At 45.8% G+C, this 26,515-nt stretch overlaps 1 protein-coding gene across 1 annotated transcript in view; it reads left to right on the plus strand.

Moving 5' to 3' along the window:
• unc80 (unc-80 homolog (C. elegans)) overlaps nucleotides 1-26,515 on the plus strand; it is a gene marked incomplete at both ends in the record, with an annotated part of 82,953 nt that overhangs the window by 1,189 nt on the left and 55,249 nt on the right. Inside the window, 14 exons of the mRNA XM_080023805.1 lie at nucleotides 3,262-3,418; nucleotides 4,085-4,461; nucleotides 4,645-4,768; nucleotides 4,876-4,940; nucleotides 5,701-5,843; nucleotides 15,386-15,659; nucleotides 16,063-16,197; nucleotides 18,013-18,229; nucleotides 19,646-19,786; nucleotides 20,501-20,772; nucleotides 21,075-21,434; nucleotides 22,002-22,133; nucleotides 22,650-22,797; nucleotides 25,455-25,505. Coding sequence (XP_079879931.1) covers nucleotides 3,262-3,418; nucleotides 4,085-4,461; nucleotides 4,645-4,768; nucleotides 4,876-4,940; nucleotides 5,701-5,843; nucleotides 15,386-15,659; nucleotides 16,063-16,197; nucleotides 18,013-18,229; nucleotides 19,646-19,786; nucleotides 20,501-20,772; nucleotides 21,075-21,434; nucleotides 22,002-22,133; nucleotides 22,650-22,797; nucleotides 25,455-25,505 — 2,596 coding nt within the window. The remainder of the gene's footprint in view (nucleotides 1-3,261; nucleotides 3,419-4,084; nucleotides 4,462-4,644; nucleotides 4,769-4,875; nucleotides 4,941-5,700; nucleotides 5,844-15,385; nucleotides 15,660-16,062; nucleotides 16,198-18,012; nucleotides 18,230-19,645; nucleotides 19,787-20,500; nucleotides 20,773-21,074; nucleotides 21,435-22,001; nucleotides 22,134-22,649; nucleotides 22,798-25,454; nucleotides 25,506-26,515) is intronic.

Here is a 26,515-nt window from a genome sequence, read left to right on the forward strand (position 1 = left end):
GGTCACTCATACCCATAATGCTGTAGGGCGGATCGTCCTTTTTTTATGATTATCTCATCTGAGACCTGGGTTTAGTCTATGTTCAGGGGGATTTTTATCGGCCATGGTCACACTATCTCAGGGCCTGGGAGGGGTAGAGATGTTCTAAAATCATACCAAAAACAGTAAAATGAAATACAGGGTATTTTTATGAACTTGTGGGGAGTGGAATATTCAGTCAGTTGGCTTCTTGTAGAACCAGGCAGAACGAGAAGGTTTCAGTCAGTGGAGGAAAACCAGTTTCAGCCTTGTAGACAACATGGACTGGTGCATGCATCCATCAGGCCGAGTGATGCAGTGAGGATGCTCTTTACTATGGTCACGATAAAGGTCCTGATCCCTACCTGATCACCTTATAGAGATCCCATATACAGTATTACCAATGCAGACATTAATGTTAGTTGATATTAATATAAAAATGCCAATTCCAAAAATCTACAAAAACCTAGAAAACACAATATCATTTCATTTTCAGTCACTACTGAGTCATATTCTCCCTTTCAGCTGAACAGTCATGGTGGGTCCAGGAAGGTAACTCTAACGCGAGTTACAGTAGCTTTCTGTCTGGGCAGGAAATGTATGTTATGCCATCCAGATCCTTACCAAGCCCTTTCACGATAGGGTCTCTTTTTTCCAACCAGGCCTTATCAAAATGTTGGTTTCAACCATTTATAACTGTTCATACATTGACTGTTCATACATTGATTGAGAGATTTACCACTCTGCTGCAGCTTCTGGCTGTGCTTCAATGCAGTCCAATGGGGAAAAGGATGAAGACTAAAACTGTATATTACATCTCCTTTAAGAAAACAGGTTAACTGACATTATAGTCACCCATCTTGTAATGTATTTTTGACATGTTTTGAATAACGGTTATATACCATTTAAATTGTAATTATTCCATTCATCACGTCTCTAATGTCCTGTTTCTAGTCCCTTACACCCTGTTTGCAGTCTCTCACAACCTGTTTCTCATTTCTTACGTCCTGTTTCTAGTGTCGTCACTCCCTGTTTCTAGTCCCCAATGTCCTGTTTCAAGACTCTTACTCCCTGTTTTTAGTGTCTTACTTCCTGTTTCTAGTCTCTTATTCCCTGTCCCTAGCCTCTTACTACCTGTTTCTAGTCTTTTACGACCTGTTTCTAGTCTCTTACTTCCTGTTTTTAGTCTCTTACTCCATGTTTCTAGTGTCTTACCACCTGTATCCAGGCACATTTTCCCTGTTTCTAGTCGCCTACTTTCTGTTTCTAGTCTCTTACTTCCTGTTTCTAGTCTCTTAGTACCTGTTTCTAGTCTCTTGCTTTCTGTTTCTAGTCTCTTATTCCCTGTTTCTAGTCTCTTACAACCTGTTTCTAGTTTCTTACTTCCTGTTTTTAGTCTCTTACTCCATGTTTCTAGTCTCTTACTCCCTGTTTCTAGTGTCTTACCACCTGTTTCCAGGCACTTTTTCCCTGTTTCTAGTCGCCTACTATATGTTTCTAGTTTCTTACTTCCTGTTTCTAGTCTCTTAGTACCTGTTTCTAGTCTCTTACTCCCTGTTTCTCTTGTCTTACCACCTGTTTCCAGGCACTTTTTCCCTGTTTCTTGTCGCCTACTATCTGTTTCTAGTCTCTTACTTCCTGTTTCTAGTCTCTTACTTCCTGTTTCTAGTCTCTTACCACCTGTTTCCAGGCACTTTTTCGCTGTTTCTAGTCGCCTACTATCTGTTTTTAGTCTCTTGCGTTCTGTTTCCAGTCTCTTGCGTTCTGTTTAGTCTCTTATTCCCTGTTTCTAGTCTATTACGACCTGTTTCTAGTTTCTTACTTCCTGTTTTTAGTCTCTTACTCCATGTTTCTAGTCTCTTACTCCCTGTTTCTAGTGTCCTACCACCTGTTTCCAGGCACTTTTTCCCTGTTTCTAGTCTCTTACAACCTGTTTCTATTTTCTTACTTCCTGTTTTTAGTCTCTTACTCCATGTTTCTAGTCTCTTACTCCCTGTTTCTAGTGTCTTACCACCTGTTTCCAGGCACTTTTTCCCTGTTTCTAGTCGCCTACTATGTTTCTAGTTTCTTACTTCCTGTTTCTAGTCTCTTAGTACCTGTTTCTAGTCTCTTACGACCTGTTTCTAGTTTCTGACTTCCTGTTTTTAGTCTCTTACTCCATGTTTCTAGTCTCTTACTCCCTGTTTTTCTTGTCTTACCACCTGTTTCCAGGCACTTTTCCCTGTTTCTAGTCGCCTACTATCTGTTTCTAGTCTCTTACTTCCTGTTTCTAGTCTCTTACTTCCTGTTTCTAGTGTCTTACCACCTGTTTCCAGGCACTTTTACCCTGTTTCTAGTTGCCTATCTGTTTTTAGTCTCTTACGACCTGTTTCTAGTCTCTTGCGTTCTGTTTCTAGTCTCTTGCGTTCTTTTTCTAGTCTCTTGCGTTCTGTTTCTAGTCTCTTGCGTTCTGTTTCTAGTCTCTTATTCCCTGTTTCTAGTCTCTTGCGTTCTGTTTCTAGTCTATTATTCCCTGTTTCTAGTCTCTTATTCCCTGTTTCTAGTCTCTTGCGTTCTGTTTCTAGTCTCGTACTACCTGTTTCTAGTCTCTTGCGTTCTGTTTCTAGTCTCTTATTCCCTGTTTCTAGTCTCTTGCGTTCTGTTTCTAGTCTCTTGCGTTCTGTTTCTAGTCTCTTATTCCCTGTTTCTAGTCTCTTGCGTTGTGTTTCTAGTCTCTTGCGTTCTGTTTCTAGTCTCTTGCGTCCTGTTTCTAGTCTCTTGCGTTCTGTTTCTAGTCTCTTGCGTTCTGTTTCTAGTGTCTTATTCCCTGTTTCTAGTCTCTTGCGTTCTGTTTCTAGTCTCTTATTCCCTGTTTCTAGTCTCTTGTGTTCTGTTTCTAGTCTCTTATTCCCTGTTTCTAGTCTCTTACAACCTGTTTCTAGTCTCTTGCGTTCTGTTTCTAGTCTCTTATTCCCTGTTTCTAGTCTCTTACGACCTGGTTCTAGTCTCTTACTACCTTTTCTTTTAAACCCCCCCACACAGGGCAGCCTCTCTCACCAGAGGGCTCTGCTCGCTCAGGGCAATGAGTGCCGTTTAGCGGGTCAAAGAGAGTCTTAATCACATTCTCATGCCTTCCTCTCTCACTCTCACTCTCTCTCGCTCTCTCTCTCTCTCTCTCTCTCTCGCTCTCTCTCTCTCTCTCTCTCTCACTCTCTCTCTCTCTCTCTCTCTCTCTCTCTCTCTCTCTACCCCCCCAACTCCCAGTCCTTCGAGCGGGTGCTGGTGGAGAACAAGCTGCATGGCCTGTCCCCCGCCCTGTCTGAGGCCATCCAGAGCATCTCGCGCTGGGAGCTGGTGCAGGCGGCACTGCCTCATGTCCTGCACTGCACCTCCATCCTGCTGTCCAACAGGAACAAGCTGGGTGAGGGTGGGCACACGGACATGCACGCACACACACATGCACACATACACACACACAGGGCAGCATGGACATAGATGGGTTTTATGTAATATTAGGATTTAGATTTTTTTTTAAACGATTTATTATACGTATATATGCATGTATACAGTATATATATAAATAGATAAATAAAAACAATAAAAAAAATATATATGTATAGAGAGAGAGAGAGAAAGAGAGAGAGAGAGAGAGGCAAAATATCCTCTGTGTTAAAATTAACATTTTAACATTTTGACTTCAAGTTTACAAAATCATCTTTGTCTATATGTCAATACATAGGACTTAATGACTAACACAACCTTCTGCTCGAAGGTACGTCCTACCAGGCTCGGAGTAAAACTGTTGACATTTAATCACATCACATGGCCATCTATTCTTTATCTAACGACCTCCAGCCATGAAAAGAGACCAACATCTCATGCAGATTATACTTAAAGATCCAGAAACGTCACTACAAAGACAACCTGCTTCAGGGACACGCCTGGACACTCCTGTTCAACTCCAACAGAGCTCACACCTTCTGCTCCTTCAGGGTATTGAGCTCATTGATCAATGTGCAGAGGTACCCTGACCTCTGACACCTGACCTCTGACCTCTGCCCCCCCCCCCCCCCCCCCTTCACGACAGGCCACCAGGACAAGTTGGGCGTGGCCGAGACCAAGCTGCTGCACACACTGCACTGGATGCTGCTGGAGGCAGCGCAGGAGTGCAACCACGAGCCCAGCCTAAGCCAGGGCGCCTGGTCGGGGGGCAGCAGCAGCAGTGCCTTCCTGCCTCCACTGGGGAACCAGGGCTCCTCATCCCCGGGGGTCCCCGGGGGCCGGGGGGGCCTGGGGGGCCTAGGGTCTCACTCGGGCTCTGCCCTGGGGGGCTCAGACCCCCACCAGCGCAGTGGCTCGCAGCTGGAGGACGACGAACACACCCGCTCCAAGTTGTTCCACAAGAGCATGTCCACCGTGGAGCTGTTCGTCTTCCTGTTTGCCCCACTCATCCACCGCATCAAGGTCCTTACCTCTACTGTACCTTCTGCTCGACTCTGCCTCTACTCCATCTCTACTCCACCTCTACTCTATCTCTACTCTTCTCTGATCTACATTCACTTTAAATAAACAACAAAATAGAAAAACGAAACAAACAGAACCTCTTCAGGACTTTGTAATTTGACGTTTTCTTTCTCTTCCCCTCAGGAGTCGGACCTGACCTTCCGGCTGGCTAGCGGCCTGGTGATCTGGCAACCCATGTGGGAGCACCGTCAGCCTGATGTGCCGGCGTTCTCCGCCCTCATCAAGCCGGTCCGGAACATCATCACCGGTCAGAGTCCAACAGAGCCATCACGGAACAATCCCTTTTCAATAAGAGCGCTCAAATCCCATAATGCAGATAATAATAATAATGTAATCTGCTTTGTATTCCCACAGCCAAGAGGAATTCCCCCGTCAACAACCAGTGCAGTCCCCATGGATCTGGCAACCCGGGTCCCATGGTGAGTGAGTGAGTGCGATCAGACATGCACAATGTCTGAAGCCCCACCCCCACCCCCCAGGGGATTGCTAATGTTTGTATTCATTAGCAACCAGCCATCAGGGAGCATTGCCGCGAGCAACCAGGGTCAGGATGACGTGCACACTCTTCCTCTTGTGCACATTTTTCCTCTCATGCACGCTTTATCTCTCATGCACACTCTTCTTCTCGTGCACACTCTTGCTCTCACCCATGTTCTTCCACTCGCTCACACTCTTCCTCTCGTGCGGGGGATACCCGGCCCGACTCGGATCCAGGTCGGTCTCCCCTCGGACAGGCATCGCATTGGTTCTCAGGGAACAAATGTGTCAGAGTAGTTTTCTTTTTTAATGGTCGTTTCCAACCGAATCTTGGGAGGAATTTCCTGGCTCAGAGTTTTGGGACCTGTGAAGACGTCAAGTCCCTACTGATTCCAATCTCTAGTGTCCTCCTGGGTGGCGGATCTGCCAAAGAGGAAGTGAAGCCAAATGCGTTTACACAGAGTTAGTGTCCCATATTTACAAATGACTTGAGGTGAAATTGACGTAAAATAAAAAGAACATGTTGAACCTCGTCCAAAGGAAAACCATCCCCTGTTTAAATCAGGTGTTTCTACGCCAACACAGTTCTGGTTGATTTGTGGAATCTAAGATGTAGGAGAAGGCTGGAAAGAACCAGAAGATGATATCAATCTCTCCCCCTCTCCCTCTCCCTCTCCCTCTCCCTCTCCCTCTTTCTCACAGGGCTTCCAGGTGGTCTGCGAAGCTGTCCAATCAGACTCCTCATCCCCGGGAGCCGGAGAGCACAGCTGTCGTCGTGGTAACTCGGTGGAGAAAGGTGGCCCCTCCCAGCAGCCCCCGCTGGCCAAGGGGCCCACCAAGAAGAAGTGAGTGATGATTAGAGGAGTGTCTTCACCTCCATCCACCGTCCTGTTTTCAATGTGGCTACGTTTATAGAGCAGATAGAGAATTGGTCAAAGATTTTGATTGATGGATCGATTGCAAGTGCAAGGAAAATAGGTGATTTTGTTTATGTATTACCTTTGTAAAATAATATGGAACCTGCTAAAGTAAAAATTGGCAATATACAATAAATCAAAGAAATAACAAAAAATAGAAAGAAATAGCAAAAAATTATGAACCTAAACCACAAAAGATTTGGCAATAAACAGTAGATCTATAAAGAAATGTGGCAATAAACCTCAAAAACAATTTAAAAAAAGGACGAGATGGCAATAAACCCCAAAAATATTTTGAAAAAATTGGCAATAAAGAATCCTCTGTATCTGTAATTCACATTCTAACCAAATAATGAGTCAGTCGGAGCGTCTTGGCTCTGACAATCTCTGTGTCAGCTCGAGGCCGAGGATTCGTCCTAAATGAACTGTGAACCAGTTTCCACCAGTTTAGCGCTTGGTGTTGACGTGTGGACGCTGCGTTTGACCCGTCAGACGCTTCTGCGCTCGTCGCAGGGCTTCCCTCCCTGTCGCCGGCAAACCCAGCTGACATTTTCCGGAGTAATGGCGCTTAAGTAATGTGCGATATGTCTAAGCCTGGCAGCGTCCCTGACCTGGCTCGGCCTGGCCTGGTCTGGCACAGCCCGGTTCCGCCCCGAGGCGAGTTTGGCACAGCTCACCGCTCAGTTTGGCACGCTGTGATTTTTTCTTTCTTTGAAAATCCTTCAAAACGTGACGGTTATTTGAATCGGCATGCGTGCTCCGACACGAATGGATGTTCCACTGAACTATGAAAATAGATATTTAAATGACAAATTATTTGAATCACACGAATGAAACACCAAAACATTGAGGTTTGCATGGACTCTTTCATCAAACATGTGTATCCAACATGACACGCAGCGTGAAGCGCAGTATTTATATTTATTTATCATACGGCTCTATGAAATACTTCGTTCATTGGTCATTATTACTGATGGATGACCGCTGATCCGCTGATCTAATAATTATGACCGGGGAACCACTTCTCCTGGTTTCAAGTTCCTCGTATCACTCCACCTACATGCTAATGATAACACTAGCGAGTGGCGCCATATGGTGGTGCTGCATAGAAACTTCAATGGAAGACTTGAAGAGATGAATCGTCCGTGGCAACGTTATGGTGGCAGCATTGCTCATCCCTCCAACAAACCTTCGCCATCGCCGTGACAACAAGTGATTCAAAATGAACCGCTCGGTCGACTCTTTGGGCTGCACACTTATCCCACATCAGGGTGTAGGACTATGCTCGCATGTCCACGAAGGAAGATGTGGATATTTGTACATGTACACTAGTACAACAATTAGCTTTTCCTCAGCAGGCCAGTCCACAGTGGAATTCTTCCTAGCTCTCCTTTTTTTGGCAGCTGCCCAAGTTTTCTCACTTCCTCCTACTTTCCTTCTAGGCCAGTACTGGCTATTTTATTATCAGTCTGCTTTTTAGAGGGGGAACTTTGTTTTATTTCTCAGCTTTGCTCATAATTTTAGTTATGCTTTTAAAGTCCATTGGCTTTTGACTAACTTGCAATTCACCAAGGATTATAGCTCTCGAGCTATAGGGGCACAACCAGACCACGTTTCCAGGACAAACAACCTGTAAGTTTAATAACCAGCCTCAATACTACATATTTATTTCCAGGCTCAAACAGGCTGGACAGTAACCTTTTTACCTTTCTAGTGGTGTGCAGACAGACAATACAATAACCACTAGACTTATCTCTCTCTGGTGGGCTATGGACCATCGCTCTCTGTTTACAGCGTCATCTACAGTAAAACTTCTTACAGGTGTATGACTTAAATCGCTATCTGTACGGACCTGTAAAAGCGTTTTTAGAGCGGCTGTCTTTCCCATTTTCACCTTGGCTATTTTGGTTTCAAAAATTTTTTTTTTCCTTTGTCCTTTTCTCTTTTTTTACATTTTTATTTTTCTCCACTGCATTAGTTCTTTGTTTCGAGAGCCAAATTGATTCTGGTCTTACCCATATCGTCAGGGCAAACAGCAACAGATTCCTCCCCCAAATGGAAATGAAATAAGCTAAACACTTTCCTTGGCCAATTTTTTCCAATCTGCGGGAAGGATCTTCACCCCAACAACACCAGTGCCTGGAGGCGCAGGAATGTCCTCCTTTTTGCTCTTTTTCCAATCCTGTTCGTGAAGCCAAATACGTGATGGAAAATCACCTTGGAGAAGAGGTTATATCATTTAAGATCCTTTATTATAAAAAGATCTGAGTTTGTCTCTGCAGAGGGCAAGACTACTACTAAGGCTAAATGCACAGATACATACCCTTTTATAGTATCTAGTCATGGAGTGTGTTATCAGCAGAATATTCCAACAATTTGTGTGATCAAATATTACTGTCTACCAGACTGACTTATCTCTTAGGAGTGGCATTGAGCGAGAAAGCTACGCTCAAACCACTATTTTTATAGCCAAAACAATGTGTTGCGCTAAGCACCTTCTGCAACTATTCCACTACATAAGAAACTTTTTCAGTTAAGATGTCAAAAAATAGTTGTAGGATTCTAACATAGAGGATCCATACGACCTAATCTAACCTAATCTTACCCCTTGCTGTGTCCTTAATGTCCTACTAGCATACTATCTAGTATTCCTAAATAGTGTTAAGTGGGTCTTCCATTCCATTTCTAAAACAGGGGTAGGGATGGGGTGTGTCAAGCATAACCTATCCACCCCGTCACTGATAATAGATCGAGAAAACTAAATTCTTGGTGATATTTATGAAAAACAAAACAAATTTATTTGACCCCAAGTATATATTTTGTATGGCAGCCAATTTAGGAAGAAATGGTCCACTCTGTCATCCCCGGCTCCATCACAAGTAATGCACGTGTAACTGATTTTAAAAATAAAGCTTTTGTACCTGAGGTGGGCAAATATGTTTTCTGGGAAGTTTAATATATATATTAAACAATGAAATGTAAAATATATACATATTTTTTTCTGATTCTTTTTATTCTTACTTTCTGAAAATAGAAAGGCCACATGGCACCCATCTCATGACTCTAGTGAAAAGTAAGTAAACAGTGTGTTTCAAGATACAGGTGTTGGTATTCCTGCTGGGCATTGCTGCCTGACGCACCTCCTCCAGTGCCTATTGAACAGGTGTGCTGTGACACCCCACTGAACACCTCTGTGGGCCTAAACGGGTCATCAGCTGGGGACCACCACTCATCAACGTTTCGCATCCTTAACCCCAGTATGTCTCGCGGTGGCGGTGCGATGGCAGGGATCTGTCCCTGCCACCCCCTGCTGATGCCCTAGGTCTCCATACCTCCCTCCCATGGTACAGTGAGTTCCACCAGGAGGACTGTCTTACAAGCCTCTGACCACATGATGAGGTCTGGCCGCAGGGCTGTTTCCACAAATTCCCTGGGGAACTGGAGCTGCTTCCCCAGGTCGACCCTCATGGTCCACTCACTTCCCGGTGAGAGGAGTCTTGCTGTATCTCTCTGGCGGGAGGGTCTGACACTCTCTCCTGCCCTCACAAACAGGATGGGATGTCGTCCTGGAGCGGAAGGTCTGCAGTTTGCCTCCTTTCTGCATGTCTCTGACACCTCTGCCAGCTTCTTCAGAACTTGGTCGTGTCGCCACCTGTAGCGGCCTCGGGACAGCGCTGTCGTGCAGCCCGACAGGATGTGCTGGAGGCTTGCGTTGATGGTATTGCAAAGGGGACAGGTCTCTTCGGCACCAAACCATTGGTGGATGTTTCTGGGACAAGGCAAGGTGTCATATGTTTCTCTGATCAGGAAGCTGAGCCTAGCTTGGGGGATCTTCCATAGGTCAGACCATGACATGGACCTGTCTATGAGACCTTCCCATGACGTCCAACGTCCTTGCTGGCCCTGGGACACTGCTTTGATGTTAAGGCGTTCCTGCTCAGTTCTTGCCACTTCTGCCACCACCATGGCTCTTCGGCCTTCTTTGGAAGCCTTTGACCAGAACAAGGGAGTATTGCCCCTCCCAAGGCCTGCTCGACCCTCCTGGACTCTGCCGACCACCTCGCGGTGCTTCAGCCTGCCGATCGCCATGTCGACCTCTTCTTGGGCTTTCCACTTTCTTCCCGCTCTTATCTGGGTGCCCGCTGCTCTCACCAGCTGGTCAGTGGATTCCCTCAGCTCCAGCACCAGCCGAGTCTTCTCTTGCTTGTAACCCACGCTGATGGATTGCAGTGGTAGTTGTAGCGTGTTCCTACCAAAGAGGCCTACGTCTGAGAGGCATTTTGGTAGTCCCAGCCACTTCCTGATGCACGAGTTTGCCAGCCCGTCCATCTTGCTTACCACTGAGGAGGGGATTTTACTCATCTTCTGTGGCCACATCACCCTTTGGTACAGTATGACCTGGTAACACCATACTTTGTACTTTCCGGGGAGTTGGCTTTGATTGATCTTGGCCAGGCCATCTGCGAGCTGCTTCCTCACCGTCTCCCCCATCTGCCTGTCAGAGAGCTCTGCTGTGTAGATGTGACCCAGGCTACGAACAGGTTGATCTGCCAGCAATGGAATATTCTCACCGCCCGCGACAAAGATGGTGTTGTCGCTTCTGACTCCTTTCCTGATCGACAGACTGCGTGACTTGGGGGGTTTGATCTTCATCCTCGCCCAGCTCACAAGCTCGTCTATCCTCTTCAGCAGTCTTGTTGTGCATGCTGCTGTCTGGAGTATGGTGGTGATATCGTCCATGTAGCCTCTCACTGCTGGTAGCCTTTGTCCTGACGGCAGTTTCACTCCTCCGACCATCTTCCTAGCCCCTATGAGGATGATCTCGCAGGCTGCGACGAACAGGATGGGCGAGATTGAGCATCCCATGGCAATGCCTACTTCCAGCTGTTGCCAGCCTGTTGTGAAGTCCTGATGGGTGCAGCACATCTGGAGGTATCCAAAGTACTTAGCCACCAGGGCTCTCATACAGACTGGGACATGGAAGAAATCCAAGGCGAACTCGATGTGTTGGTGGGGGACCGACCCATATGCGTTGGCAAGGTCGAGCCACACAACATGCAGGTCACCCCTCTCTCTTTTCGCCCTTTGGATCTGCTCCCATATGACTGCAGAGTGTTCCACACACCCTGGGAAGCCTGGCACACCTGCCTTCTGGCAGCTGGTGTCGATGTACCCGTTTCCTGTGAGGTAGCTGGTCAACCTCTTGGCCAGGATGGAGAAGAAGATCTTCCCTTCAACATTCAGGAGGGCGATACTCTACTAAACTGGCTGATCGTACTGGAGTTCTGTTCCTTTGGGATGAAAACTGTGACAGCTCTTTGCCATTCTGAAGGGATGACTTGGTTATTCCAGGCCACTCTCAGCAGACTCCAGAGGTGTCTCAGGACCCCTGGGCAGTACTTGTACAGCTTGTATGGTATCCCGTTAGAGCCAGGGGCTGAGGCTGCTCTTGCCTTCCGGACCACCTCTGCTACCTCGCTGAGTTTGGGGAGGGCAGCATCAAAGAGGCTCAGACTCAGACTTGGTAATCTCCAGCTTTCCGCTTCTCTTGTCCTCTAGCAGCTGTCTGGCATGCTTGAAGGGATTTTTGAAGAAGTTACTCCTCTCTTTCTCCTTCCGCCTTCTGCGCTTACGGATGCGCTCTGCCCTCCGTAGGGCGGCAAGATCTTTTTTCACCTCGTCCCACAGTGGCTTCAGGTCCTCCTTCTCCTCTCTGCTTGCCTTCCTCCACTGTTTTCGGAGTTGACGCCGCCTCTTCACCAACTGTTCGATCTCTCTCTCCCTCCTCCCCTTCTGCACTGGGCAAGCTTTCCGCTTTTCAGCAGTTACTCCGAATCCGCTGCTGCATTCGTCATACAGGATGTCTCCAATGCAGTTCAGCTTGGCTTCCACCTGGCCGCGCAGTGAATGCTCCAGGATAAGGCTGAGGTCCTTGTCCAGCTTCTGCCAGACCGCAACTTCATTGGCTTTAGGCCATTTGACCATCTGCCTCCTTCCAGTTTCTTTCCTCTCTGTTCTCTGGCTTTGCTCGTGGATGTTGGGGTTGCTGTGTGTTCTGTGTGTGTCTTCATCAGTGCCACTCTCGGAGGCATTGGCGTCCACCAAGGGCCCTCCTGTGTCCTCCACCTGCCTTTCTTCAGCAACGATGGATCCCTCAGCGCTGTGGTTTGCACCTGGCTTTGGGTTCCTCTTGTCTGACCTGCGGTTGGAGTGCAATGTTGCTGCTGGCCTCCCTCTTCGCACTTCTTCCTTCCCTGGTGGATCCGCAAACCTCTGAAGGTGGTCACCTTCTCCCACCCACACCTGCATCTTCTCGTAATCCTAGAATCTTTGTCTGTGTCCGTTCCAGTCGTTACAAAGAAATCCGTCTGTTTTGGCCCTTCTTCCACCCCGCCTCTCGGAGGGCCATCGGGTTGTTCCTTATTCGTTTCCGTAGTACGTTTAGGGTGTCCCTTTTATGGGACTAGTGGGTTAGGTAACTAGCCTTCCACTCCCGGTGCAGACTTTCCTGCAGTCATCCAGTCTTTCCTGGATGTCTTCCAGACTTCCCTGGATCCCAACTGCCCTTTCACAGTAGTCACTGGATGCCTCCAGATTGAACATTAAAAAGTACCAGGATGAGGTACTACATTCGGGGAAATATCCGAGCATGCAAACACTGCTGACTACGCTCGCGAGCATATTCCAAAATGCATTGTGAGGGCAAGACTCAGTGAAAGTTTCTATGCAGCATCGTCATGACAACCAACCCTCAGGGATTCTTCAGTTCTGCCTTCTAATTGTGTTAGCTCAATGAATCACGGCAGATGGGATCAACTTGCCAAGATCATGTGACACCATAGAAATACATAGAATGACGGATAGATAGACAGATAGATAGATAGATAGATAGATAGATAGATAGATAGATAGATAGATAGATAGATAGATAGATAGATAGATAGATAGATAGATAGGTAGATAGAATTTACTCATTCCCAGCATCTTGGCCTGGCGATGCTGAGACAGTTTCCATGGCAACAGCTGCTGCTGCCGCATTGAGGTTTTTTTCTGATCAGCTGTCGTCACTTGGTCGCTGTGGCAACCTCGCACAACAGCAGGCTGTGTGTGTGAGTGTGTGTGTGTGTGTGTGTGTGTGTGTGTGTGTGTGTGTGTGTGCGTGTGTGTGTGAGTGTGTTGGCTAGACGGTGAAATGTGATCCACCCTCCCTCCCTTCCTTCCCCCCGTCCTCTCAGTGATTCATGTTCATATCGACGTCTCTTCTGCCCCCAAATTAATCTACAAAGGAGATATCTCTCTCTCTCTCTCTTTCTCTCTCTCTCTCTTTCTCTCTCTCTCTCTCTCTCTCCATTCCCATCTTCCTTCTGTCTCTCATGGTTTCCTCCTGTTTTTCTTTTGCACTGGTCCCCTCTTTTCCTCACTCGCTGCTGCCACCCCCACCCCTCAGTCGGTCTCTCCGTTCTTTCCTCTTTTTGCTCTCCCTCTCTACCTCTCTCTGTCTCCCCCCTCTTTTCCTCTCTCTCTCCCATCTCCCTTCCTCTCTGTCTCTCTGGCCCTCGCTAAGCGTGTGATGCTGCAGCTCACCATCCGCTGACCTTCATTTTCAGCTTATTTATAGTGGATTCACGTAGTTCTCAGCTCCATCCGTCCCTCCATCCCTCCTTCCCTCCCTCATCGCCTCCCTCTATCCCTGATGCTGGTTGAGATGGGGGGGAGGGGGGGGTGGGTGTCTGGCCTTGTGTACCATTCTCCTTTGATGCATTTTTAATGACCCATGTGCCGGAGAAGGTGATGACAGACCGTTGTTAGAGCAGGAAGAGAAAGGAAAACACAACGGCGGCAAGGGACAACGTCCAGCCAGCCAGTCGTTATCAGCAAAAATCCCCGACAGAGTGATCAGGTCTGAAGGAGGTTAATTAGTGAAGATAAGCGTCTGGCTTCACGGTATCCTGCTTATTACACACTACTTACCAAATAAAATAATACACTGAGGGCAAATTCACAAAGGGATTGCACAGCTTTTGCGGCCGCTAAACCGGCGCAAATAATAGAAAAAGCGAGCGTGTCATTCACAAAGCACTGCAAACGGTGAAATGCACCGCTAACTGCACTGCCACACAAATAGTGTCTTGGTGCTATTTGGACATATTCAAATTAGGTATTATTCATACATTCAGCGCAGGGCTGAGCGTCCCTCTGTGTAACGGGGGGGCAGATAATTTTCACTATTTTCAATCCCCCCCATCAGGATTGCCATCGAACCGACGCAGCCCCTCCAAGCATTTCCTTACAATGTTACATAAAACACTTGAAAAAGCTTAAAATCAAAGATATAACTAGTATGTCTAGTTGTATAACTAGTATGTCCAGTTTTACAACTAGTATGTCTAGTTTTATAACTAGTGTGTCTGGTTGTATAACTAGTATGTCTACTCTTATAACTAGTATGTCTAGTCGTATAACTAGACATACTGTGTGTAGTTTAAGAGCTTCTACGAGAAAAATAGTCACAGCTAAGTAATGAACTATTCTTCTACATATGAATAAAATTTACTGTTAATAATGTTAAGTTGAACATTGACATTTATATGAAATGTAATATCGATATTGACATCCTTATTCATCTCTTCAAGTCTTCCATTGTAGTTTCTAGCGTCTAGCATCACCAGTTGGCGCCACTAGCTAGTGTTAACATTATGGAGGGGGAATGATACAAGGGGCATGAAACCAAGAAGAGAAGTGGTTGACCGTGGCAACGGTCATTATTGTGAAATAACTGAGGGCCTGTTGACACTGTTGACCAATCAGAAACCAGTATTCCACAGAGCCATTTATATTTTTTGCAACATGTGCCAAACCACACAAGGTAAAACGTGGAAAATATTCTAGTGTAGAGGTAGCGGAGAAGTAGAGGTAGCGTCATCGGTGGTCACTCAAAGCGAGCATGGCTGTCTCCATAGCGTTGTCTACGAGGGGGGGTCTTCAGATGGCTGTAGAGGCCTATCTGAGATCCACATATTTTTGTGGATCCCAGATTTTCTGGGCAAGGGTGAGTGGTGGCGGTTGGGGGTGGTTGGGTTTTCTTCTGGGCCTACTCAGAGGTAGAGGTAACCCTAACCCTAACCCTACACTAAAGTAGAATAGGTGTAGGTAGAGTCGAGGTAGAGCAGGCTATTGTTGCTCTCTTTTTCCTTTTGCAGTAAATCTGTTATTTTACAGTACAGGGATTTGTTTGATGTGACGTCGTCATGATTCAACATCACTTTCTGAGCTGATCGTTGCCATAGCAATGTAGAAATAATGAATATGTCAAAAAATAGTTGAATTGATTATTTACCTGTCACATTTTGATGATGACCTCGTTAGATCCAAGAAACTCCCTTATTTGGACATGCGTCCAAAACGCCATCATAATCTCCATATGCACTCACCAGTATGTTCTCCCCTCCCTGGCTTCTTCCCTCCCACAGGATCTCTGCCCCGCCCGGCCTGTCCCCATCGCTGGCTCAGCGGGCGCGTTACGCCACCTATTTTGACGTGGCGGTACTGCGCTGCCTGCTGCAGCCGCACTGGACAGAGGAGGGTGTTTACTGGGCGCTGATGTTCTACCTGCAGCGCCTACGGCAGATCCTGGAGGAGCGGCCCGAACGTACGCCGGAGCCCTTAGCCACACCCTTGCCACGCCCACGCAGCAGCTCCATGGTGGCGGCCACACCCTCCCTGGTCAACACCCATAAGACACAGGTAGGGGTGAATTGATGGACGGATGATGGATGGATAGATTAGTAGATGTATGGAGGATGGATAATGTAAGATGGATGGATAAATGAATAGATGAGTTGATGGTTAGATGGGTGGAGGGATGAGATGTGAATTGATGGATGAGTAGATGGATGGTGGACAGATTGGTAGGTGGATTGATGGATGGATTGATAGCTGGATCGATGTAGATGGATGGATGAGTAGATGTAGGGATGGGTAGATGGAGGGATGGATGACGGATGGATGGATGAGTCGACGGGGATGGAACTTTCCATCATTGTCTCAATGGGAACCCATGAATGCCCGGTTTGCTGTTTCTATGTGGTGCTATTCCCATGGCGACGCAGCCTCCCAGCATCCTCTTTGTTGTCGTGTGTGTCTCCAGGATCTGAGTCTGAAGAGCAACGAGGAAGGGAAGTCACTGAGCAGCGAAACCTTCGCCAAGGTCTCCCTCACCAACCTGCGTAGACAAGCTGTTCCCGACCTGTCCTCTGACCTCGGCATGAACATCTTCAAGAAGGTGACTCAGTGAACCAGACAGAATCTATCTATCTATCTATCTATCTATCTATCTATCTATCTATCTGTCTGTCTGCCTGTCTGCCTGTCTGTCTGTCTGTCTGCCTGTCTGTTTGTCTGTCTATCTGTGATTCCATCTGCCCACTCCCTCGACTTGCCCCACTCCCTTGTGTTACGATTAATAGAAACTGTCAGGTCATCAGCAGCACCTGTGTAGAAACACCATGACGGAGCCTGTTATTTACAGCTAATGACGCATATCACCCTCTTTGTTGAGCCATATCCCAGAAAGTATAAATGGCACAGCTTAGATATTCATGTGGCAGAAGAAGTTAATGAACACTTTGAAGCAGAGCTGCTTTCACACATGCACTGCAACCCTGAAATTATCTGGACATTTTGTACGTGTGAATGCAAATGTCCCGAATCAAACATTAACCAGACATTATCTAGCCAGCAATATGTGTGAACAGAGCAGGTGATTGTCCGGAGAATTCACAGCGAGCGAGTGGTCATGTACCGTGTTGATGATGTCATCAACACACATCACGCCCACTGGCTGAGGGTTAAGAAGAGTCGGAGCGTAGCCGCTTCGTACTCCTTTCAGCTTTCCTTTATATTCCTCTCCACTCTTTCATTTATATTGCTGATATGTCCAAATACATGGAGTATCAATGCAAAAAAAGTCACAATTACTGATAAGTCGGTAGCCTCGTCCGCCATCTTGGGTGTGCTGTAAACTCTGCAGTGTCATGCGTCATTGTGTCCTGCCTCCTACACACTCTACCGAGGCTCCGCTTACACTATTCGACCTCTACTCTAAAGCTGCTTTGACACATACACCGCAACCCTGACATTATCCAGACATTACCTGGAGGAGCTGTATGTGTGAACGCAAATGTCGGAATCAGTTGGACTGGACATTAACCAGACTTAACCCAGCCAGCCCCCTCGTACAGTCTGCGTGATGTCCGATTGCGCGGTATGTGTGAACAGAGCAGTTAATTGTCCGGAGCATTCACAACGAGTGAGTGGGCATGTCGCGTGTTGATAACGTCTCTATCATGCACCAGTTATTTACCTTTATATATTTACCTTTGTGTGGATCTTTGTACACAGAGCGTAGCTGCTTTGTACTCCTTTCTGCCTTCCTTAATATTCCTTTCGAGTCTTTTGTTTGTATTACGTCCGAATACATGGAGTATCGATGCCAAAAAAGTTACAATTACTGATAAGTCAGTAGCCTTGTCCACCATCTTGAGTGTACTGTAAACTCTGGAGTGTCATGTGTCATTGTGTGACGTCCTGCCTCCTGCTTGCTCTACCCAGCCTCCGCCCCTCGTCTAAACCAAACTGAGTATGTCCAGTAGCTCTAAATGTGTCTAACAGGGACAATCTCTGGTTGTGTGCTACATGTGTTAAAGGGCAAGTCTGGACAATGTCCGGACCTGATTATCCAGACATTGTCCGGAGTTCATGTGTGAAAGCATCTTACCTCTACTCCTCCTCATCTCTGTATTCAACTCTAGCTCTACTCTACTTTCCTTTACTGTACTGTGCCTTTCTGTACTCTACCTCCACTCTAGCTCTACTCCACCTCTACTTTACTCTACCTCGACTCTACCTCCCTCCTCCCTCTCTGTACTCTAGCGCAAGCTCTACTCTAGCTCTATCCTACCTCTACTCTACCTCTACTCTACTCCGCCTCTACTCTACCTCTATCACATCTACCTTTCTCACACTATAAATGCTTAACATGTATTAAAATGTGTTTTTCTTGGTGTGTCATGTCTCCTGGTCATCTTTCCTCTCTCAGTTTAAGAACCGTCGTGAGGACCGGGAGCGCAAGGGCTCCATCCCGTTCCACCACACAGGGAAGAAGCGGCAGCGCCGCATGGGCGTCCCCTTCCTTCTTCACGAGGACCACCTGGACGTGTCCCCCACCCGAAGCACCTTCTCCTTTAGCAGCTTCTCCGGCCTGGGGGAGGACCGCCGGGCGCTAGACCGGGGCGGCTGGCAGGCCACCATCATGGGTGAGGAGGGTGGAGGGAGTCAAAATTTTTTAAGACAGACTGAAATTGATTGATTGATCTTTATTTTATTGCAAGATAAGATCAAATAATAATACAACCATTGCAGCAGCTCAGCTTAGTGGGGGAACTTGGAGTACAGATAAGTTAAGGTTAAATTTGTCTTATTTGACCAGTCAGAAAGGCACTTAATTGTGGGAGGAGCTAAGATATCATCAACATCTTTAACTAACATGGTTAAAAAGGAGGGAATATCACTTAACTCTTAGAGCAAAGAGGTTTGCTGAGAGAATAGCTGAGTTTCTTCACATTGTAATGGACATTTTGATATTTTAACAGCAAAATCTTGATTTTAAAGCGTCAACACAGACCAGTAATATTCATGTTAAGATTATACGGTTTCGATTTGTTAACACAAAATGCACAAACCCTGACGACATTTTGACATGAAATGGAAGCGGTACTGCTGGCGTCCATTTCCTCTGTCTGGTCCCTCTCTCTCCTGATCCCTTTCTTGTTCTCCTCCTTCTAAGCCTCTACTCCCCCTTTTTCTGTGAGTCAGAATCTGAATTAATCCTTGTCATTAACATGAATAGTTCATATCGTTCTCTAAGAAATGAGAAAACTGCTTCTCCTGATCTCTACCCCTTCGTTCAAAACTATAGGATAGTGTTTGATTTTACAATTACTATTATTCTTCTTATGTCTATATTTCTATTATAACAAGACTCTGTTAATCTAAGTGAAAAATTGTATATACTATATGATATAATAATATTATATAACTTCAGAATCAGAATCTGTTAATTTGACTAAGAACATTTATATTTTTCATAATTTTAACTGTTTAAGGAAAATAGCTAAATATACAAAGAAAATAGCCAAAACAATAATGAACAGAAATGACCAAATTTATAAAATATACAGAATGTACAAAGTGTGATTCTAGTGAATCAGACACAGGATAAGATATTCGCTATTTAAGGCACAAGACTAAAGTCCATATTTAAAAGACAGACACAAGACAATTATATAAAATAAATGAAATAATGCAAATTAAATTCAGCTGGTTAAGAACATTTAGGAAAACCATCAGAATAGTAAGGAAAATAACATAAAATGTTACAACCACTAGAAAACAGAAAGGTAAAAAAAAAAAAATGCACATTTCAATTGAATTACTTTTTGAGCCTCTTAACTGACACGGGCGATCGATCAAGAAAAGCTTGAAACACTTTGAATGGTTTGGATCTTCATCACGTGTGTGATGGTCCTTGTTTTATGCTTTACTTTGTCAGAAGAAAAATACAGTAGTTGTACAGGGTATTCCACCATTTTCCCCTCCCCCCATATATATATATTTTTTTAATAGTGATTGGACCTCCACCCTAACCTCCATCTTTCCTTGTCCCCCCGCAGGTAAGTTCACGCGGCGCGGCAGCACGGACACGGCGGCCGACGCCGACAGCCTGAGCGCCAAACACTCGCACTCGCACCACTCCCTGCTGAGGGACACGCCCGACCACGCCAACAGCCACGGGGGGGACGCCGCAAAGGAGGGTGAGGAGGCGGGGCTGAATACTTACAGAGTCACGAGAATTCCTTTCACATTCTTTGTTTTTTAATATACTGTATAATAGCTTTTATTTTAATTTCTTATTATTTTTCCGTTTTTTTTTCACTTGAGGACTCTTTTGTTTGTGTGACTATGCTATTTTTTCTTTCATTGTCTCATTTGGCGGAAGTCATTCACAGAATTTACAATTAAGGTGAATTTTAATGTTTCTTGTATTTCAACATATCTATAACCACACATTACATTCAAGTGGAAACACTGGATGTAAAAACAGATCAAAGAACAAGGTAGATAGAGAGATAGATAGATAGATAGATAGATAGATAGATAGATAGATAGATAGATAGATAGATAGATAGATAGATAGATAGATAGATAGATAGATAGATAGATAGATAGATAGATAGATAGGAAATAATAATAAAACTGATTAAAACATATTATTTCTAAAACAAAGTCCCATTATGATTAAATGTTAGAAATTGTGTGTATATATAAATATATATATATATATATATTTATATATACACAGTATATAATATACTGTATATATTAATATATATATAATCCTTAAAGATATTTAATAGGGTTATAAGGATAACTGCGCGTACTGATTTACTGCTTTGTATGGCCAGTATAAATAAAAATCCTTTTATCTGCACAATTATTATAAATTATATTCATATCTCCCTCCCCAGTTCGCTCCCAGATCTCCACCATCACCATGGCGGCCTTCAACACCACGGTGGCCTCCTTCAACGTGGGCTACGCCGACTTCTTCACGGAACACATGAAGAAGCTGTGCAGCCCAGCGGCGGCGGCGGCCGAGGCGCCCGGCGAGCCCCTGGCCTGCGCCAACCTGCCGCGCAGCTTCACCGACTCCTGTATCAACTACTCCTGTCTGGAGGAGGGAGACAACATCGAGGGAACCAACAACTTCATCCTGAAGAACGGCATGCTGGACCTCACCGTGAGTCTCTGGAGCTGTTGTGATCCAATTCTCTGAGCGGAAGCTCTTCGATTTAAAATTAATTCAAATCAATAATCTGTGTCAATGTAGTCATGGTATTTATTAAGTAGCCGCGTTATACGCAGGATAACGTACAGCCAGATTATTACTAAATTATCATTACTGTCATTTTCACTAAATAACCAGACCTGACCACCCTGTCCCCTGACCACTCCTTCTCAACCCCCCCGACCCCTTTCCAAACGCCCTCTGACTCCATCAAAACCCCCCTAAACCTTCCCTTAACACCCACCCCACCACAGGCGGTCCTGCGGGCACTCTACGCCGTCCTGAGCCACGACATCAGCTCGCGTGTGTGCGACGTGGCGCTCAACATCATCGACTGCCTGCTGCAGCTTGGCGTGGTGCCCGGTACTGGCAAGACGACGGCCAAGCCCGACGACAAGGAGAACCTGGAGTCCCGGCCCAAGGACGGGGCCTCTGGGGCCGGCCTGGCGGGCGGAGGAGGAGGAGGGCCGGTCCCAAGTGCCGGAGGATCCGGAGGAGGTGGAGGCGGAGGTGGCGGAGGAGGTGGCGGCGGAGATGGAGGAGGAGGCAGCGGAGATGGGAGCGGACAGGGTAGCAAAGAGGACGTGAAGAACAACAAGGACAGCGATGGCAAGGTGGGTGAGGTGAAGAATTCTGCTTCAAGTTGATGATCCTGTGTTTTTCTTGGATTTCTCAACTCAGAATTTACTCTTTAATTTCTCTATTTTAAGTTGAGGAAACCTCCCTCCAAAAAATAGCTTTTACATACTGAAGCTATGGTAACACTTTATTAATCCCTCGAGGGAAATTTAGGCGTTGCACTGCACACTCTGCTGGCAAGCATATCCCATAATGCATTGTCGGTAAAAACCTCTCTGCAGTGTCATGATAACCCTCAAGGTGCTGAAAGGAAGTGGAGCGGCCACATGGCGATGTACAGTAGGATGTCCGAGAAGACATTGATCTTTTCACTTATAAGGCCGATAGTACGACATGTAGTATGTAGTATGGAGTATGTAAAGTAATACGCCATTTTGTATGCAGGGTAGGCCGGACACCAACACAGTGATTGGACAAAGCGTACCTTCCTTTAATAACCACAGTTCTGAGATCTCACAGAATATAACCTTCATTAAGTCCACCACCTTTCATGTGAAATGTTCTTATATTTTGTTCATAAATGTTCTTGTGTTTTGTTCCAGGAGGAGGGCTCAGGCCTGAACACCCACCATGTGGCTCTCTCCATGCTGATAAAGATCGTCAAGTCTCTGGGCTGCGCCTATGGCTGCGGGGAGGGACACCGGGGTCTGTCTGGAGACCGGCTGCGGATCCAGGTCAGACCCTGCTCCAGGACTTTGGCAGCACCAGGATTTGGACTGAACCAGAACTTAGACTGCACTAGGACTTAGACTCTACTTGGGCTCCATTGTTGTGTATTGCTTGCGCCCCGGAGCAGGGGTGCGCGGAGCTCAGCACTCTTGCTCATGTGACGAACACATGGGCCACAGGGCCAATATAAGCAAGAAGTGAAGCAGACAGGAAGTTTATGTGCAATATTGAGCAGAAACCGATTTTAGCGGTGTACAAATTCCCCGAGCCTTACAACCCTTGCTTACAGATGTATCGGGACCTTGGAAGAAAATCTCTGTCATGGAAACCGGTTTCCTACCAAGTTTGCGGACAGGGGGTTTAAATTAGATTAAACTAATTGTCATTGCACAGAATACAAGTACTGAGGCAACAAAATTAATTTCTCTGCATTTTACCATCCTATTAACTGACGTATCTAGGATCAGTAAATGTTTTTATTCATGTACTATTATATAATATTAATAATTTCTCCGTCCCAGGCCCAGAACTGCCTGACCAACCTGTACAAGCTGAACAAGCTGCAATTCCGTAAGACCATGAGGGAGTACGTCAACAAGGACTCCCTCAACAACATTGTGGACTTCCTGCACGCGCTGCTGGGCTTCTGCATGGAGCCCATCACTGACAGTAAGTCTGGGACGGGTCGGATACCAGAACCCTCCGGGCACGCTATGGTATACTGACACACACACACATACACATAAATTAACACGGGGGACGTAGTACATTGGTGAGATTACAGGAAAGCAGCATCGATCCAAAATATTTGGCCAACAAGAAGTACTCAGAGCTTTGGCTTCAGTAAAAGTGCGAATAATCCAACACAAAATGACTCTCGTGAAAAGTAAAAGTACCACATTGACATTTCTACTTGACTATCATTATATAAAGTACTAGATCTTAAATGTACTTTGGATGGACACCTCCTTGATTTACTTAAAAGGATCTTTATTCATTTTACATTGTTTAGTCTGGCATCTGGGCTCTCCTGCTCATCACTCCCAACGAGGTGTACAGCAAACATAGGTATCCTTAGTGAGATAGAAATTATGTTTGAATCCCCCCATTGGATAGAAGAGCAGAGCCCAACAGGTGGATGCAGGGAAGGTGGAGGGAGCGCAGCAAAGCAAGTAGTACAGGACGGTCTGGCTGCTTAAATGGACCACTTTAGCACCACTAAAATTCCCAAGAGAATAATGGATAATTGATAACCAATCCTAAATCAGTTTGCTCGATCCAGTCCATCATTTTTGTTATCTGAAATTACAATGCGACTGTGTTAAAAATGTTGCACAGTCGAGATATTTGCTTGGAAATGTAGTGGAGTAAATGTCCAAAGTCTCCAAAAATAATTATTTACTTAAGTAAGTACAGATACTTAAAAAAATGTACTTTTGCACAATGGTACTTTGTACCAATGGATTCAACTGTAGTGCGAGACTTGTAGAGTAAGGGCTTCCACGCACTATGCGACTTTGGTCGTCTTTTACAATACATTACACTAGATTACGTCATTAATCATACACTTTTGTCTAAAGCGACTTACAACTTATTCTTACACCAAGGGAGGCGGACATGAAAGGCTCAGTTGGAGCTGTTAGGGGTTAAGAGTTTTGCTCAGCGACACTCCGGCGATTCTGATTACGAGACGACCTGGTGTACCTCCTGAGCCCCTGCTCACGCCTTTTATACATCAGATTGTGCGACAGGGAACTGGACAAAGTCAGCAGACAGCAGACTGAACCCAGTCCGCTGTCTGACTGTGAGATGAGTTGGAAGACCAGATTATATCCCGTGTCGGTTGACCATATGCAAAAGACACAGAAAAATTAAACATTAAGTGCTATAACACACCTGGAGATGTCAGCTAACATGACGTCAATTTATTCCACGCTCCCATTGGTCGCCAACACAGCAGCGTGTCCCTAGCCATCCATTATGGCATGGAATTTCTGACATTTCCAGAACTTTAGGGGATCCCTAGGACTCCATGAATCGGCAGGTAATCTCCCGTGATTAAATTCATAATTAATAATTACTAGATTGAGATTGGTAATTAGTTAGAAACGAAAAAGCCAATTGCCTGTGGTTCAATCTTCCGGTTCCTTCCGGTTTTTATTACATTCAGTCTAAATGCTGTTACATCACATAAAGGTAAAGGTCTACGCCGCCACAATCTGGCTTCCTGTTCCTGTTATATTGCTGGTGTCTATGCCACACTCTGGCTTCTTGTTCCTGTTCCTGTTCCTGTTCCTGTTCCTGTTCCTGTTCCTGTCCCTGCACTGAGGACCAGAAGTCCACGAGGACGCCAACTTTTTTACTCTCAACGCTGAATCGTCCTCCTGCTGCTGCCGTCTCACCCAACACCACAACTTGCATTCCAACGCGACCTGTTCTGTTCGATATATGTGTCTGTCTGTCCTCCCTCTGTCCTTTCCACTCGTCTCTGCTTTGAAGTACTCCCCTTCCTCTCCCTCTTCCTCCTCCCATGTTCCCTTTCTGCCCTCCATCCCACCTCAAAATGCAAACCCCGACCAGAGATGTGTACAAGTTATTCAATAATAGTCGACTATTCGCAAAAAAGACACAAATTGGCATGAACTTACCTGCTGTAGTGGACCATGACCGAAAATAATAACGAATTAAATAAAATCAAACACCAACTACCACAAACGTTATCACGTCTAAATAATCTTCACAATACGACTGAATCGGATTTGCGATTTATCTATAGCTTCCGAAAATGATAGCACTGAATTATTTTCAAGCATAACTAAAAGGGTCTCCGCCGCCTTTCAAGTGACTAGTCGACTATTTGGACACATCCCTACTTCCCCCAACCTCTACTCACTCATCCATTCTGTACACTTGCCAATCCAAAGCTGTGCCCATCACATCTCTGCCCGACCGACGGCTTTCAACCACTGAGCAGGCCGCACTTTTCCGATTCAGTTGATGCACTGAAGTAACGGAAATAACTGAAGCAACCACAGCCTCCGTACGCGGTGCTGCGACGCCCCTCAGAGCGTCAGCAAATGTGGGAAAATACACAGTTGGCAAGTTACCGAACCGATGAGTGTTTTTGATGATGGAAGTGCACCGAGCACTTGGTTCCCTGTCAAGTTTTCTCTGTGAGTGTGTGTTGTTTTGATTGCGTGTTTGTGTGCGTGTGTGTTCACCTCTTGGTGGAGGTGGGGGTACCACACCCTATTTCCTTTACAAAGCGTACATGTCTGTGGTGGCCTGACGCCAATCAACTTTTCCCCGCCTCTTTTCTCTTGCAGAGTACGGCAGTGCAGGTGAGAGGTCCAGGAGAGCGAAAAAAAGAAACATCGGTAGATACACATAATCAATAATAACCAATGATCAATAACAAATCAATAACAATAGTAGTGTTAAGATTCTCACCTGCCCTGATCAGACCATTTGCTAGGCATTGCTTCTACCCCACCCCCACCCCCAACTCTCTCCAAGGGTGACTCCCTTCCCCAACTCCCTCCATAGACCTTGTAAGGTTGGTGTTCCTTTGTATGCTGTCTTTACCAAAATGAGGGATTCCCGATCCAAAGATTTTTTCAGCTCCTCCTGGTGGATCTCTATGCTTTCTAAAGCCCCAGTGCATCCTGTGTCCACACCAGGGGTCTTCTCGCAGTTGGACTTGGATGGTATACCTCCAGAGGGAGAGACCCAGGGACATCCTTACCCAGTCTAGTCTCATGAGGTCGACATGATGAGGGAATCTTCGATGGCGTCACAGACAAACATCAATTCCACAACGGTTAATCACTCACCCTTGATCATTAAAATACAAGATACCTTAATTCCCCTTATTTGACTTCACTTGGGGGAACTTTGATTTGAATGGTCAAGCTTTTCTTTTCCCAGAAAAATCACCGCCTCAGCCTTAGAAGTGCTGATCCACACACCAACTGGTTCGCACTTTGCTGCAAATGTTGTAATGCATTCTGGAGCTCATGGTGTGATCTATAAAGCCAATATCACATAATCTGTAAATAGCAGCAACCCTTCTGTCTAAACACCAGACACTATCACAACTTTGCCAAAGCCTTCGTATCCTGCCTGTGAATATGACAAGCTGGAGAAGAATCCAAGTTCAGCCTTTTCAGACTTGAGACCCCGGGCCAAATCTGCTTGCCTTAATGGAGAGAATGGGAACACAGCTCTCGGTCCGAATAGCTTACATTAGGGGCCATTGAACCCCATACCCACATAACACCTCCAACAGAATCTTCGGGGAATGTGATCCTAAGCCTTCGCTAGATGGACAAACCCCTGTAGATGCGATAGATGAACTTCCATGCCTCCTCGATCATCTCTGAGAGGA

This window comes from Zeus faber, assembly GCF_960531495.2.
Source record: "Zeus faber genome assembly, chromosome: 2".
Lineage (NCBI taxonomy): Eukaryota > Metazoa > Chordata > Actinopteri > Zeiformes > Zeidae > Zeus > Zeus faber.